Source organism: Benincasa hispida, chromosome 6 (genome assembly GCF_009727055.1).
Source record: "Benincasa hispida cultivar B227 chromosome 6, ASM972705v1, whole genome shotgun sequence".
In the NCBI taxonomy this organism is placed as follows: Eukaryota; Viridiplantae; Streptophyta; class Magnoliopsida; order Cucurbitales; family Cucurbitaceae; genus Benincasa; species Benincasa hispida.
Window position 1 is genome coordinate 22,502,871 of NC_052354.1, and position 18,253 is coordinate 22,521,123.

The 18,253-nt window shown below is 30.4% G+C and overlaps 1 protein-coding gene across 1 annotated transcript; it reads left to right on the forward strand.

Moving 5' to 3' along the window:
• The first annotated feature begins 15,870 nt into the window (after positions 1 to 15,870).
• Positions 15,871 to 17,814, forward strand: LOC120079158 (protein FEZ-like). The gene is made up of 3 exons (XM_039033331.1): positions 15,871 to 16,072; positions 16,162 to 16,451; positions 17,308 to 17,814. Exons 1-3 carry the CDS (start codon positions 15,871 to 15,873, stop codon positions 17,812 to 17,814), a joined length of 999 nt encoding a protein of 332 aa, XP_038889259.1.
• Positions 17,815 to 18,253: the final 439 nt, after the last annotated feature.

Sequence of the window (18,253 nt, forward strand, 5' to 3'; positions counted from 1 at the left end):
TACCGAAGTAAAAACACTCTTATCGACAAGAGTGATACAGGTTGATAGACGAAGGGTAGACATGATATCATCTGTTGGAGAACATTTCACATTAAAAAAAATGTGGACGGTGTGGCCAACCGAGACATAATAAACAAAAGTGCAACGAACCACTTGATACGTCTAAACGCAACAAACGAGTAAGGACCGAGACTCAAGGGACCTAGACACAATCGATGTCAAATAATGTATAGCATTCTGATAAATACTTTATAATTTATTACTTTGCATTATATTGTTCATTCTATAAAGTAAAGACATTTTGATAAATACTCATACTTGATTCAATTTACACGTTACTCATTGCTCGATACATGTTACTCTATATATGATTATTCGACAATACTCGATAAATTATACTCAATCCAATGACTTCACTCGATATACAATACTCATTATACCATACTCGATGCAAGTTATGCAATATACGATGCAAGTTACTCGATGCGCGATGCATGATATTCAATACACGACACCTAAAATAATGTACACTTAATACACATACAGTTGTTTACTGTGGAAAAATTGCTCATATAAGTATGGAAATATACGAATTGCTCATATAAAATTAACAAGTTCATACATTTACAAAAATTGTCATAATTTACATAGAAAGATCTAGTAAAGAAACCTTATTGGCCCACAACTCAGCACCATACTGCAACCTAAAATCATGCATTTTATCTTGCCGTAAACTTTTCAGACTGGACCTGATCACCAAGTATTCGAAGAACTTAAGACAAAATATCCCACAGTCTACTGTACTTGACCCCCTGTAGAAAGCTAGTATTGACACGACTCAACCTTCAAAGACTGTGCAAGGTCGAGCTTTGCAGTATGTAAGTTGCAGAAATGTGTTAGGAGAGTGAAGCATAAGGGCCCTAGGAATGATATCAGATCCTTCTGTGTGATATACTTGGGGAATGGGTCATACAAAAGGATGCGACCACCACAATCCCGTCACCAACAAGAAGTCTTCTTTGGAGAATGTAACAATCGTACCATTCAAATCGAAGGTCATTGCATCTTTCCTGTCGTCTACAACCTCCTTCAATAGAATGTAATAGAAAATTGGACTATTGAAGATAATATCCATGTCCACAAATTGTCCAAATATCATCTTCTTGAAGAGGGCAAGTTGAGTAGGAGTAAGCTTCTCTTTCACAATCTTGTTAGTCGTCCCAATGTGAGAGGATAGGCTGGTTGTTTGGCCTGGAAAACGATCTTGGGAAGGAATCTTGAATTGTCTAGTCATACTGCAGAAAATAACAAAGAACACCGGGAATTAAGTATTCTGTTCAATACTCGATACTCGATATACGATATACGATACTCGATGCATGACACATGATACACGATATATGATACATGATACATGATACACGATACACAATTGCTCGATACCAGATACATGATACATGCTACATAATGTCCCTTACTCGCTACATTACATGTGACTAAATGGTCGATATCGAGCATTCGGTTTGATTTTCTACCTTCATGAATTATCCTACTTAAACCCTAAACTCTAGATGGTCCGAAATACTAGCAATATGAAAACTGAAACGAATAAAATTTGAGTTTCAGCCAAGCATAAAAGATATGAAAATCGAAATGAAAATCGTATCGGTCGAGTATCGAGGAACATGCAAGTGCATGATGACAAAATATAACAAAAAAAGAGGCGAATGATGTCAAAATATAAACAATGAGAATAATGTTACCAGATGTAGAGAGCATCGAGAGAGTTTCGAGTATAGAGGTGCAGTCATCGAGGGATATAAAATCGGAAGACGAGAGAAAATAGTCTGAGAAAGGAGTTGTACTGGTGAAATAATGGACTTCAAATGGGTTAAAAATTCAAAAAAATCAAAATGATCGAGTATATGTTAATCGAGTATCAAGTATGACATGACTATGATCGAGTATACACGTGTAGATTGCACACGTATCGAGTGATCATGCACCCGAGTATCGAGTGACCATGCATCGAGGATCATGTGGTGAACCAACGAGGATCAAATGACGTGTAATCGAAGATCGAGTGATGGGTAATCGAGGATCGAGTTCTTTGGTAGGCCTAGGCGCACAGGATGCTTCTCAAGGGCGAAACGGTAGATGTTGGGTTTTATGTCCTAAAACTTGTGGTTTGTAAACAATAAACTTATTCTGTTAATCAACGAAGATGTTATTGAAGTTTGATTCAATAAAGTAGTTATTGAATATATGAATTGCTCATTTCATTTTAGAAAAAAATCCAATAAACTAAACATCCATGACTAACACATGAATATTTGAACTTTATGTAGAGACATAAGAGTGGATTAAATTCGAGTGAGTAGCTAAAATAGTCTATAGTATATGGATAAGGCTGGGTACCTTATTCTGGGGACTTTATCGGATGCAGTCCACTCTGTAGTAGTTACAATTTGTTGTAAAGTGCTACAAACAAAATGATCCTGATTCGTTCATGTGGAGATATGAGGAGTGGAGGCATGTTATGTAAAGAGTTTTCATAAGATCAGACAAAGAAATAAGTCACTCTTACTTTATAATGTTTTTTACTATTTAAGACTGACTATTTCAAAGTGATGACTTAGGTAATTTAACCTTAATCCTGAGCTAACTATGAACTCATGTTTGCATGGGTGAGAGTTGGCTCAACAACGCCGGCTCAATAAGCCTCCCATTTCAAGGATTAGACCTGGTAGATAGCTGAAGGCATAGGGTGGAAGATGAAATTCACTCCTATTCGCTTTTAGGGATATAGTAGAAAGGTCGTTCACTTGAGTGCTGACTTTGGATCTTAAACAAGGGGTCCCACCCTCTCATTGGCCCGAGAGGGACTCGGTTTGATGATTGAATCACAAACCAATTGTTCATTAGATGATCAGTGGGACTTAAAGAACAAGAGGTAATCTCGGGGGTAAAACAAATATTGACCCAACCATTATTATAAACAACTTGTGAAGGGTTAACTTATGAATCATGGTTATATCGAATGGACACAATATATCTATAGTGAGAGGAGTGCATGACTACTAGGCTATAGTGGAGTCACTCGATAGTTAACAAATGATGGTTAATTAGGTTAAAGAGTTTGGTCGGTTAATCTTATATCGTTGGAGCCCATGATCAGTATAGGTCTATTAAGTCCCCTACTAGCTCACAAATGGAATAAACCTTAGAATAGTGTGATGAGTTAATTTGAAACGTTCAAATTCGAATTAATGGAATTAATAGTTATATGCGATATAATTACTTGTTTTAATTATTGAATTAAATAAAATTGGAGAACTGGTTGGTATTTAAATTCAATTTAAATATCAAATTATATGAATAGGGATTCATGGTTGTGGAATTGATATTTAATTAATTTAATACTTGATATTAAATTAATAGAATTGATTAAATTGTTGAATAATTTTAATTGAAAATTAATTATTGAATTAATTATTGTAAAATTAATAAAATTTCATTTTACTTATAAGAATTAATATTGAAATTTAAATGATTTTGAAAATGAATTTCAAAATTATAGGAATTGAATTTGAAATTAAAAAAATTCAATTTTTGTGGGAAAATCCATTAGTGGATTTATCCCACTTTTTGGTATTCTTCACTCTCAACAATCCACTCAATTCAGAGAAGTAGGAGCTATCTCCATGCTATGCAATTCAGTTGCATGAAGAAACTGATTAAAACTGGGTTTTATTGACCGAAGAATGCCATGCAATAGTGATTTTTGCTTTGATTTTCTGATGAAGAAGTGTTCTTCAACATAAGGATAAACCAATGTGTTCATATCCAAACTTTTCTCTAATTTCAGCTCATTTTGAATTTCACAACTCAATCTAAGATCTTAGAGAATAGTAAGGAAGATTTTTTGGTGGTCCACAAGCTTTTGGAGTAGTAATTGAAGCTGATTTCGTTGATCAAAGGAGCTTATCAAAACCATTACTTTTTTTACATGTGGCCATTTTTTATATGGAACTCCCAAATGGGTCATCCATACAAAAAAAAACCCAATATTAAAGTGGACTCGGTTAAGTATTAATGTAACATATATAAAGGCTGTTTGCGTGCTGTGTAATAGCCATAGTTTTGGGAACATGAATTTGTTGATTTCTATCTTGTGTAAATAATATAAACCAAGACATTGAAATAAATATGGGCTCTTTTTACATTCCATTTGTAGGGGTGTTCAAATAACTCATAATCCGAACAACTCGGACTACTCAACTCAAAATATAAGGGTTGGGTTAGTTTTATTTTTGGGTTGGGTTGGGTTGAGTTAGTTTTATTTTTGGGTTGGGTTGGGTGAATTTTTCTATTTTTATTGGGTTGAATTTTTCTATTTTCGTTGGGTTGTGGGTTCTAAAAAAAATTTGGGTTCACCCAACCTAACCCGAATTTTGTATATATATATATATATACACACCTTTTTGTTTTAAGTTTGATTTCTTTGTATTGATTAATTTTTGAATTTTTGATATTTTTCTTTTAAAATTGTTATGATATTTGTCTTTGTTTAAAGTTTACAATAAATATCGTAGATATTTAGTATTTAACATTTTAATTTTATGTGATTTTAGTTATTAATCATGTGTTGTATAAAAATTTACATATTTTTTTATTAAAAAAAAAGTTATAGCCCGATAATTCAACCCAATCCAGGGTTGGATTGGAAACTTTATTTGGGTCATTTGGGTTGCCAATCAAACAAAAAATATACTCAACTCAATCCAACCCATGTACATCCCTACCATTTTTTACATTAATGACCTATTGAGTTTCATTTTTTCACAAATGTTGGTGACTTTTTACTATTTTAGCCTTGTCCACATTTAAAATAAATAAATAAATAACTGTTCATATTTCATGTCCAAAATAGTCATCTCTCTCCCATTATTAAATAATCATTTATCTCCTACCATTGAAGCAAAAAAATCATTCACCTCCCATCATTGAATAATCATCTCTCCCATCATTAAAAAAAACCATTCCTCTCCCATCATTGTATAATCCTAAAAAATCCATCTTCATCTCTACGCTTCTTCACTCTCTTTTTCCTCTCTTTTTCCTCTCTTTTTCTTCTTCCTTCATTTATGACTTTCTCAAATCATAAAATCATTGTCCTCATTTGAATCAACGAGCAAAGGAGGTTGCAAAGCTAGTCGAAACTGGCAACGAATGGACGAAGTGGAGTCTAAGGTGTTGAGAATCCCACATTGGAAAAATCAAGGGGGCTCACACTCCTGATAACATAGATGGGTTACTCCTCACATAGCCAATTGGTTTTGAGATGGAACCCCATACTATCTAACATGAGGTTGCATGAACAGCGACACTAGATATGGATCTCGATATGATCGTTGGTATACTGTTATACTGTTATTTAAATATAGTTAAGTTAGTGATATAAATATACATTCCAGTATTTGTATTGTATGAAAAAAAGAAGATTACTAACACTTTTTAGAACACTAGCTTAAGAATTAGAACTTTACAAATTTGATTTATTTTATAAATAATTTAATGTTGCTATCTATTTTAGTTTATGGTCTAATTTGTAATATATAATATGAGGCATATATTTGCAAAATACATAAATATACATATGTATATATGACAAAGTATGTGGAGTAACTCAATAGAAATGAATCAATGATACTAAAATTAAAATTTGAAATATATATTATATAACAACCTTAAATCTGTATTTCTTCTAAATGTATTTGAAATAATCTTATATATTTGAAATATCATTCTATATATTTGAAATAAGTCTTGTACATATATATGAAAAGACGAAAAAGAATGAAGATTTGTAACCATAATTATGCAACAAATGCATCCACGAGGGATTCTGCAATAAATACAAGTCACCAAATCTAATAATTGTCATTTTGGAAAAGAAAATCTCATTAATCCCATATTAAATGCATTAAATAGAAATGTATATTTACACCAAATGGTTAAAAAAAACGACTAGAAAAAAATTGAATACATTAAAATAATTAAAAATGTTAGAATTGTCCAAAATGATGTCTAAGAACAAATTTTAGGACATCTATTGAATATATGTCTATAGTGAAGATCTTTTAAGTAGAAGTCTCGCAAACCAATTAACCAAACCCTTGGAGAAGGCCTAACTATCAATATGAAAGTGGGTCTTCTCAAATAATTGGGGAAAAAATGTCTTTCAAATTCTTACCGGTCTTATATTTGCTTCAAATCGGAGAAAAATATAATTTTAGTCTTTAAATTTTATGGAATAGGTGCATTTAGTTCTTACGTTTTTAATTTGATCATTTCGATTCTTCAATTTTGAATAATCTATCATATCTAAAAAGGCGATGAGAGATAAACATTCGTTTTCTTCATTTGCCCCTTTAGATGATAGTTATAGGGTTATTTTGAGTAATTTGACAATTAAATTAATTTAAAAAATCTCATTTTAAATAATTTACTTTATCATTTACTTGGATTTAGGTTCAAAATTGGGTTTTATTTGATTTTTTTTCTATAAAAGAATCTATTGAATTTGGTTTTTCACGTTTTTTTTCTTCTAAATTTAAAAGAAAAAAAAATCATTTTATTTAAAATCATTTGCAATTAATTTATGCAATAATTTCTTGCACCCTCTTGTTAAACTCGTCAATGGGATGCGTAAGCTCAAAACCAAATCATTGCCAGTGACCATATTCGCTGATTTCTCGAAGCTTCTCTGTGTTCATCATCCAACATTTTTTTTAAACTATCTTAATTATTGTTATTCCCTTTAAAATAATAAAAATAAAGGTTATTTTTAGATATAGAAAAATAAACTAAAATATTTATAAAATATAGTAAAATTTTAGAACTATTAATAATAGATATTGATAGACACTAATATCAGTAACGACATTGATAGATACTGATAGAAGTCTATTAGTATCTATCGACGTTTATCATTGATAGTTTTAAAATTTTGCTATATCTTGTAAATATTTTTAACAGTTTTATCATTTGAAATAATTTTTTAAAAATAATCTAATTAATGGAAATAACGACTTTAAAACCTATTATTCAAAACCAATAGATTAAAATAATCAAATTGAAAATATAGGAATTAAATGCACCTATTTTTTTTTCCTTTGAAACTATTCGGTGGTTCTTCAACTAAGGCATTTGTAGAAGTTGAGATGTGATAATGTCATACCCAAAACTGGGAGAGAAGTTTTTATACATTAGAGTTCAATATATATAGGAATAAATGGAAAATTAAACCCTAAATTAAGAGTAGTAAAATTATAATAAAGGGCAAAAGATAAGAAGCTGCAAAATTTATACCTATGACACTTAAGTTGGAGCATATATGTTCTCATACTCATTTTGTTACAAAGGTAACCTATTCGAACTCCATTTGAAGCTTTTAGATATTTGTTAATTGTTTTCAAAGTCTTCACAAAGGTAATCTAAAGCCAACATGTTGAAGGGTCTAATATGTTAGTTAGGAGGTAATACCAATTCACCCCTTATCGATGATATGTCATCGGTATCTCAGACATTTTGAAATAGCAAATATATATAACAATTTTTGTACACAAAATTTCACAAATGTCAATTGTTTCAAAATTATCGACTTTAGCATTTTTCAAATTCAGCTACAATATTATTCCATTATTCCCTTTAGGAGTTGTTTGGGAGGCTAGAACATGATCAGATTACAGGAAATCAAAAGAGTGTTGAAATGCGTGAGATATCGAGGCGATACGAAAATGAGATTGTAAAACATGAAAACAGTGAGTAAGAGAGTTGGGTTGAAAACTGGTGGGAACGGAATGAGTTTAGTATTACAACTCGGACCGAAAATGGGTTGGGTTGAAAACTGTGAAAACGGAATAAGTTTAGTATTACAAATCTAGCAAAAAATGCTTAATCAAAACATGGGTTTTGGTTTACATTCCATTCAAAACCCATCCCGTTCCAGCAAAACAAATAGCCCCTAAATATTTGGAACTATCTTAGTTCTGATATTTTGCATAATAAAATTTGTCACTAGAGGTCAACAATTGTGAATTTCAAAATTTATCATAATATTCTAATTATAATTTCCAAATGTATATGTTGGAAGAGAAACTTCGGACCAATCACGAATCGCCACGTCATTTACTAAATTAGTGACGAAATTCCAAATCATCAAAATTGAGACCAATTAAAAGTTGATATGTGTCCCAAATTGAAGTTAAAATAAATTCTGATGACATCACGAGTGTTGGATTGAGTAAAATTATTTTCGCCCAACTTGATGTTATAATTTGGGTTTTGGTACAGTTGCTTAATTTGGGTCTAAATGCCAAAGTAGACCTAAATNAACTTGATGTTATAATTTGGGTTTTGGTACAGTTGCTTAATTTGGGTCTAAATGCCAAAGTAGACCTAAATCCAATTAATTGGGCTCAAAGGCCAGACTCAAGTCCAACTAATTCGGCCCAAAGACTAGGTCCATGGACAAGCACAAACCCATGGGCCAACCAGTCCCAAGCTCATGAAACCCATCAAAGAGTCCTATAAATAGAGGATCAACAATTATAGAGCCTAGAGAGAATCAACAAGCAGAAGATTTTGAGTCTCCTGATGCTCCTTGAAGACATAAGATCCTTAAATACGTCGCATCAAATCAACATCAACATTAACACCAACTCAAGTTCAAATCCACATATTAAGTTTCTCCAATCTCCAAAAACCTCGTGCGAAGAGTATCATTAAACGCATATTTTTCTTTCTATAAAATACTTTATTTGTCTTTTACGTTTTTAACAATTTTTGTTTAAATGGTTTAATTATCGAAATTTATCATTAAATGCTAATTATAATGGTTTATTTCCTTAATCATGTATTTCAATAATTTTGATTGATTTTCAATAAATTTGAAAATTTATCACATTTGTCGACCATTGACTTTTCAAAATTGAAATTTTAATTTATTATAAAGTTTAATTTTGTACCTTATTCAAAATTAACTTTATGTTATAATATATTTATATACATTATATTAATGGTATCATATATAATTAACGTTATTTCGTTTAATAATTTGAGTATTCAAATTCCTCCAAAATTATTGGTCATTGTTTACCCATTATGAGTTAGCCGTAGATGTAATAGACCTACAAATTAGAAGCTCCAATGACCCAAGGTTAATTAATTAAATTTTTTAATTAAATTAACCAACATTTATTAACTATGGGCCACTCCATTAAAGATTCATAGTTGCACTCATAAGTCTAATTACGTCAAATTATCGTTTTACCCCTATAATTACCTCTTATCTTTTAAGTACCACTGATTTCTCTAATCAATAATCTGTTTATGGTCTTAAAGTCCCTCTCAGACCAGTGAGAGAATGGGTACATTTTGTTCAAGATCCATAATCAGCGATTAAGGGAAGAACTCATCTATTTATCATAAAGGTGGGAAAGAGTGGATTTCATCTTGGTAACTATGTTTTCAGCTCACTACTCATACATGTCGCCAAAATGGTAAGCTTATTGGGTCACTTTCACCTATACAAATCAAAGAATAACCCTCATAGATAGGAGTTCATAACTCAATCAGTATTGAGATCAAGTTACATGATTATCCTATGAAATATTAATCTTTTCAATCAACAATATTGCAAAGAGGTATTAAGTATTTGTGGTTCGATTTTATACAACCTCATTGTATAGGATACCTTCCACTTATGAATCTTCACATGAACAGTTTAGACTACATCGTTTGTAATACTTACAACATTAGTATCACTTACAAAGCAAGTTGTATCCATAGTATTATCAGAATAAGGTACCAAGCCTCATCCATATATTATAGACCCTTTGGGGCTATTTGATGCGCTGAGTTGAGATAGTATGTCTAGAGTTCATATGTTTGTGTTTGGGGTGTAGAGTTATTTGGTCTGACTTTATATGTCTGTGTTTAGGATGCAGAGTTAAGTTCATATGTTTGAGTTTCTAATACAGTTTTTTGAACTCTAAATAATATGTTTTATGATTACTATTTTTGTTTTGAAACTTTTTTATTCAATAATTCTACCAATCTTTGTTTGAATAAAATATGGGTCACAATTTTTTTCTTTTAATTTTTAAAATTTTTCTTTCTTTTTTCTTTCTTTTTTGGGCTATGAATAACAATTAAACCATTACATTTTTTTTTTGTAGAAATATGGTTAAATAAAATGAAAAACTAAAGTGAAATCAAAACTTTTGATTTTAGCTAATTTTTCTTCATGAATTTCATTATTATCTTCTTTTTTTTTCTTCTTCTTCCTATTGTTGCTCTATATTTTTACTATGTCATGATTTTTTTTTAATTAAATCTCCCCCATTATCGTAACAACCAAAGGTATGTCACCACATTTCTTCAACAGTTTCACTTTTATTTCCTCTAAATTTGGAGGATCATTAAAGAAAAAATCCCTATTTATCATTCATTCTTGTTGGAAAATGTTCCAGGAAAAAAAAAATTCATTTTATTGTTTTTTTTATATGTTACATACTTTTCACCTATATACATACTTTTCATCTAAATATTCTTAACACTTGTTTGATATGTAAATTCATTACGTATAAATATTGTACTTAATAGAGACAAAATAATACTTTTTATATAATCAACAACCCTGCAACATACTTTAACAGTCATCAGTCTTATAGTAGTTGGAAGTAGTTGTTGAAGTTGCTTATCAAAGATGATTTTTGCTGGAGTTTGTAGTCGGAGGTGGTTATCGGAGCTTGAAGTTGGTCACATGAAGATGTATTGGAGTTGGTTGTCGAAGTTTGTCATCAGAGGTAGTTTTCGAATCCCAAAGTTGGTTGGGCAAAAGTGGTCGTTGAAGTTGATTATCGAATATGATTTTCGCTAAAGATTAAAGTTAGAGGTGATTGTCGGAGTCTGAAGCTAGTCGCATGAAGGTTGTATTAGAGTTGGATGTCGGAGTTTATCGTCGAAGGTAGTTGTCGAAGCCTCGAGTTGACCGTCAGAGTTGCTCGCTCAAAGAAGATAATCAAAGGTGATTTTCATCGGAGTTTGTAGTTGAAAGTGGTTGTCGGAGCCTACAAAGGTGGTTGTCGAAATTGGTCATCGGAGTTCGTTGTCAAAGCCAATTGGTTGTCGGAGTTGGGTCACCGGAGATGGTTGTCGGAGGCCAGAATTGGTTGTCACAATTTGTCACGCGAAAGTTGTCGGGGCTCATAGTTGGTCGCCGGAGTTATCATCGGAGGTGATTGTCAGAGTTCAAATTTTCGTCATCGAAACTGTCATCAAAGGTGGTTGTCGGAGCCTAGAGTTAGTCGTCGAAGTTGTCATCGGAGGTGGTTGTCAGAGTCCGGAGTTAGTTATCGAAGTGTGACAATGACCAATGGTTGGAGCCATTGAAAACATGGAAAGAAGGGAGAGTTGGGGTGAGTTGATAAAATATACCAACTCAACTCCACCAACATTTAAAGTTGGTGGGCCAAACACCCCCTTTAAGTTATTAATTGAACATGACCCACCTATATGTCCACTATATACTATTCAAGTTGTCATGAAATAACCTTGAATTTTTCTCGTAATGGATAACTCATTATTGCATATTTTAAATAATGAATTACTATATCAAATAACTAATTACAGGACTTTAGGGCATAAATCCCAACATGCATGTGCATAAATCTCAAATTTCATAATGCGATATATGGTGTAATCGAAGATGAGAGAGCAAATTACTAGTGTGGGAACAAAGTAAACCAACATCAAACTTTGTAACTTGCTAGACTTTAATCGTATAAAGAATCACCAACAGAAGTAAAAATCATGAAAAACACTAAATCTTGAGAAGTTTATATTATAGAAGGCCATTCATCTAAAAATATTAACATCTTCTAAAGTTTTCATCATGTCTGTAACCCTCCATGAATAAATAGAGCTCTCTTGAAGTAACTTGAAATGTAGTTCTATTAATTCATGCTTGAATTACCTTTGCATTTTTGTTTATTTAATGTAGGGTTAGATTAGGTTGGATTGAGACCGTTTTTTAGACCCATCCACAAATTCGAGTTGGTTGGGTTAGCAATCCCAAGGACCAAAATAAAGTCTCAATCCCAACCCAATCAAACCATTAAAAAATGTAATTGTCGGATTATGACTTAATTTTTCGTTTTAATTAAAAATATGTAAATTTATATACAACGCAAGGCTAATAACTAAAATCTCATCAAATTTCAAATGCTAAATACCAGATATATATGATATTTATTGCAGATTTTAAATAAAGACAAATAACATAACAATTTTAAAAGAAAAATATTTAAAACTCACAAATTAATCAATACAAAGTAATTAAACTTTATATATATTTAAAATTCGGATTAGGATGGTTCAACCCAAATTTTTTTGGCCAACACACGACTCAATTCAATTCAACAAAAATAGAAAAGTTTAATCCAATTTAACTCAAGAACAAAACTAATCCGACCCATTCTTTACGATTTAGGTTAGGTGTAAGTTCAAATTTTTGAAATGGTTGGGTTATTTGGTTATTTTGAACACCATTAATTTATTGCAACTTGACATCAACTTTAATGCAATATGACTTCATTAATTTAATGCATCTTGACTTTAACTTTTTAACTGGTTAAAAATGAGCTTGAGTGCATTTAAATACAACTCCATTTTAAAGTTCTTCTTGGCTTAACAAATTCAACTCCTTGAACTCCTTTGGAAAACCTTGTTGGATAATTCATATAAGTTGCTCATATGCATATGTGTCATGTCTTTAGAACCACTTCAGTATTTTCATTAAAGATTTAGAACAATTTATTTAGACCCTCTTGGGTAACAATTTTATTTTTTATTTTTTGTTTTGAAAATTAAACCTATTTTCTTCACATTTGTTATAATGATTTACATTTTTCTTAAATATAATGGTTGAATTCTTAGTCAAATTCAAAAAACAAAACAACTTTTTAAAAGCTACCTTTCTTAATTTTCAAATTTTGGTTTTGTTTTTTTAAACCATTGCTAAAAAGTAGATAACAAATGAAGAAATTTGGAGTTAGAACTTAATCGATACGCTTAATTTTCAAAAACAAAAACGAAAAATAAAATAGTTACCAAATAAGACCTTAGTTATACGATATTTTTTCCCTAACCATTTCCTTAAATAAAACTAAATTTTTTGTAGGTTTTATTTTGAGAACCATCACGCAATTCCTATTAAAGGTCTTAAAACAGTTTGAATCGTTACACTATTGCAATTTGATTAGAGTGAATATTTAAAGTGAAATAACTAATACAATTTTCTTTTGAAAATGGTTACGATTTACAAGTTTAGAGGTTAAATAGATTTTTTTCCCGAATTTCATGTATTTCAAGATTAATTAATTTTTATTTTCCCTATTTTAATACTTAAATTTTAAAACACTACATAGTAAAATGCAAATAATATTTCACAATTAGTTTAGAGTGAATATTTAAAGTGAAATAACTAATACAATTTTCTTTCGGAAATGGTTACGACTTACAAGTTTAGAGGTGAAATTGATTTTTTTCCCCAATTCTATGTATTTCACAATTAATTAATTTTTATTTTCCCTATTTTAATACTTAAATTTTAAAACACTACATATTAAAATGCAAATATCAAGTCATGTAATTAAAAAGACATAATATATATTCCCAAAAAAAGAAAAGATTAGTATATATAAATATATATTCTTAACATAAATACTAAACCCTAATAATTAGTAATTAATAATTATTAAAAAAATGTTACATATCACAATGTTTAAATGAACCATGCCCAAAATTACTCCTTGAATCCAAATGAACAGTTCTCAATGTATATATATATATATTTTTTTTTCTTTTGAATGAAACAATATAACTTTGTTGATATATTTATTAAATTTGAAATTAAAAAAAAAAAAAAAAGGTTAATATCTGACAAGTCAGTGGAATAGAAGCTGAAGGGGGAATGGAATAGAAACTGAAGAATACCAGCTAAGATTGCCAAAATTTACAGCTATAATTTATAACTTACAAAATTGAATTTGTATATAAGTGAGAGCTTGCATTGGAACTTGGTTCAGGTCAACGTTTCTATTTATTATGAATCGAAATATTATTATTATTTATTATTTTTGAAAACAGAAATCAAAATAAAATTAATTCATGGGAGAGCGTGGATTAATAACATAAAGGGGAAATGAAATAGTACAAATTTTTTAAACATCCCAAGAAACTGGCTGACTTGGTTGACGCTCTTGAGATTCTTCTTCTTCTAATAATAATAAATAAATAAATAAAAACTCTCCAAGTCAAATCAAAGATGGGTTTTTTAAGTTTTGTTGCTAACCTCAATTTTTCTTGACTTTGAGAGTTCATATATATTCCTTGGTAGTTGTTTTGAAATGAAGAGCTTTTATGACATGGATATTCAAAATGACCGATACTCTATGTATTTCATTATTATCATCTATATCAAGTTGAATTAAAATATTTTAAAAAATAAGTATGATAAATTATGATTGAACAATTAGGTATGATGTATAAAAATGAGTGTGGATCCATATCCGTAAGAGAAAAACTTAGAAGGTGTTTGGCCCCCAACTTGAAGTTGGTGGAGTGGATCTCCAAATATAATAGTTGATTTAACTATAATAACTAACTCAGCACCCAAAACGCCTTCTTAGGTGCTACTTTATCTCTAGACACAATTGTCCAATAAAAAATTGTCATGTGGCAGTTTTTAAAAACAAAGGTGTTGTAAAAGAAAGGAAAACATGGGATTAGGTGGGCGCTCACTCTATACGTAATTTTTGTATAGGTTAAAAATCACTTTTAATCCCTAAGCTTTCATAAAAGTAATAATTTAGTTTATGAAGTTTGGTTTGTAACAATTTAGTTCATGCACTTTTAATTTTGTAATAATTTTGTTATTGTACTTTAAAATTATAATGATTTAATCCATATAGTCGAAATTAGTTTTAAGATTTAATAAGATTTTTTTTATATAAATAAACCAACAAACTAATTAGACACTCAATATTTTTATAAAATACAAAGTTAACATAATAAAATAATAAAAATTGACATCAAATTTTGATAAAAAATTTTTAGGTTAGGGACTAAATTGTTACAAATTTGAACGTAGAACTAAGACCTCGTTTGATAATCATTTAGTTTTTAGTTTTAGTTTTTAAAAATTAAGTCTATTTCATCCATATTTCTTACAATGATTTGCATTACAATGGTTGAATTCTTAGCCAAATTTTAATAACAAAAAAACTTTTTGAAAGATACTTTTTTAAAAATTTGTCTTAGTTTTTTAAACATTGATGAAAAGTAGATACAAAAGAAGAAATTTAGAGGTGGAAGTAGTCGGTTTAATTTTCAAGAAAAAAAAGTTACCAAACGAGCATAAATTGTTACATATTAAAGTTCAATGACTAAATTGTTAAAAAACTAAATATACAGTGACTAAATCATTATAAACAAAAATTCGAAGACTAAATTATTATTTTCATAAATATTTAGAAACTAAAAGTAATTTTTAACCGATTCGTATCGAAAATGTATGGCTATATTCTTATATATATATGACGGACGTTTGTAGTTTGTGTAAAAAGGCAAAATAAAGGGGGTCCTCGCAAGACACAAAAGTTAGCATTAACACCCACCTTGAAACTCGGCTGATCCTTCGGAAGCTCTCTACACAAAATCAAAGGCCCATTAAAACATTGTATATATATTATATACTGTTGTAGGCCATATAATTAGAGAAAGTGAGAGAATAATTAGAGAATGGAATTAGAGAGAAATAATGAAATATTAGTTGGTAGTGAAGAAGAGGATGTGATGCTTCCACTTCCAGGGTTTAGGTTTCATCCAACAGATGAAGAACTTGTTGCTTTTTATTTGAAAAGAAAGATTCAAAATCACCCCATCTCCATGGAACTCATCAGAGAACTCGATATCTATAAATACGATCCATGGGATCTTCCAAGTAAGTTTAAGTTTTTAATTATGATTTTCATTTATTAAAACATAAGTAAATATGTATTATTGTTGATTTTTTTTCTAATGATTGTTAAGAGCTAGGTTGGACAGGAGAGAAGGAGTGGTATTTTTACTGCCAAAGAGATAGGAAATATAGAAACAGTGCAAGGCCAAATAGAGTGACAGGAGCTGGGTTTTGGAAAGCTACTGGAACTGATCGTCCCATTTATTCTTCTACAAATTATCTCTCCAAATCCAAATCCAAATCCAAATCCATTCTTATTGGTTTGAAGAAATCTCTTGTGTTCTATACTGGCAGAGCTTGTAAAGCCCTCAAAACTGACTGGATGATGCACGAGTTTCGCCTTCCCGATTCGCCACCGAATGTATGTATCCCATCCCGATTCGGTAACTATTTTGTTTTTGAAAATTAAGTTTATTTTTTTTTATAATAGTTTTTCATATTTTTGAAGTAAGAGAGTTGAGGTTTTAGCCAAATTTCAAAAACAAAAACAAATTCTTAAAAACTATTAGTTTTCAAAACTTTGCTTGGTTTTGAAAATAATAATAAAAAGTAGACGACAAAATAAGAAATTTTGGAGATGTTTGGGACATTGTGTTCATTATTATAGTTAATGTTTGGAGTGCAAGATTTTTTTAGTCTAGATAATAATAGTTTGTGTTTTGGTAGAAAATAGCAAACACGATAATAAATAAGAAAATAGATGAATAGTGAAAACACTAGATACTGTAACAAAGGGAGACTTTTAAAATAGTATATACTATATTTAATTGTACGTTATAAATAGTTTTACATATCACTATTATATTTGGTGACCTATAATATCTCACTCCACCGACTTCTAGTTGGTGTCTCATATGACCCTTAGAGATGTAAGTGGTATTTATTGTTTTAATTTTCAAAAAACTAAAAACAAAAAACTAAATAGTTACAAAATGGAGGTCTTAATCTCTAATTTTAGTTTTTGAAAATTAAACTTATAAAGACTTATTCTCCTTCGAAATTTCTTGTATCTTATCAACTTTTTACGAATGATTTAAAAAGTAGTTAAATTTTGTTTTTGAAATCTCACCACGAGTTCAACTTTTTTACTTAACAAAGATGCAAATCATTACATGAAAATGGAATAAAATAAGTTTAATTTTCAAAGATCCAAAATAAAAAAAGAAATAATTATTTTAGATTTCGTTTTTCATTTCTTTTTATGTAAAATTTTGCAGGACTCATGGGCGATATGTCGAATCTTCAAAAAAACAAATATTTCCGCAGCTCAAAGAGTTGCTTCTTCTTCCTTCCCAAAACAACATGAAAAATCGGAGAACAAAGACAGCACCACCATAAATGTTCCATTATCTACATACAACCCATTTGATTATTTGGAGGCAAAACTCCCTGAGCTTTCAATTCCAAATGAGCCCTTTGCCATTGCCCCGCCTCCCATGGAAATGTCCGACATTGCGAAATCCGCCATCGATGTTTCCTCCATCCTCTTCAATATGTCGTCTTCCTTGCTCGGCGACTTTGCTCCGTCTTCCCCCGCTCCCACCTCTGACCCATTCACGTCGTCATTTCACTCTCATAATCACGGTCACACCCACCACTCCGACATCTTTTCCTTGCCCACGACTTTACTACACCAACAGAACACGTTGTCGTTAGAGTATTCGCATCGGTCAGACTCGCCATTGAGTTCCATTTGGGATGAGTTGTTGAATAACTTGAATTAAATGTATTGAATATCGGGAAAATTTTTAGTACTACGATAGTATTTATTATTACGTTTATAATAGAAGTAGGTACTATGTAGTACTCAAAATTTTCCTATGCTTTGATTGTTTCATATGATGTGTGGAAATTTAACATGTTTTTTCTAATTTCAACTATGAATTGCACGTGATTGCTTCACTTAACGTATAGTGAAAGCCATAGTACTTTTCTGGTTTGTTTAGTTTTTTTTTTTTTTTTTTTTTTTTATTTTTTTTTTTTTTTTGTTTAACTCTCATTTTACGCTTCCCACGTTAGAATTGCTTTGGAATGCGATTAGTATGTTGGGTAATTCAAGTCTTTGTACTGTGATTAGAAATTTATTTAAAACTGAATGGGAATTTTTTTTTCTATAATTTAAGTGAGTGTTATTTAAACAAAATTAATGTATTTTTCAACGTT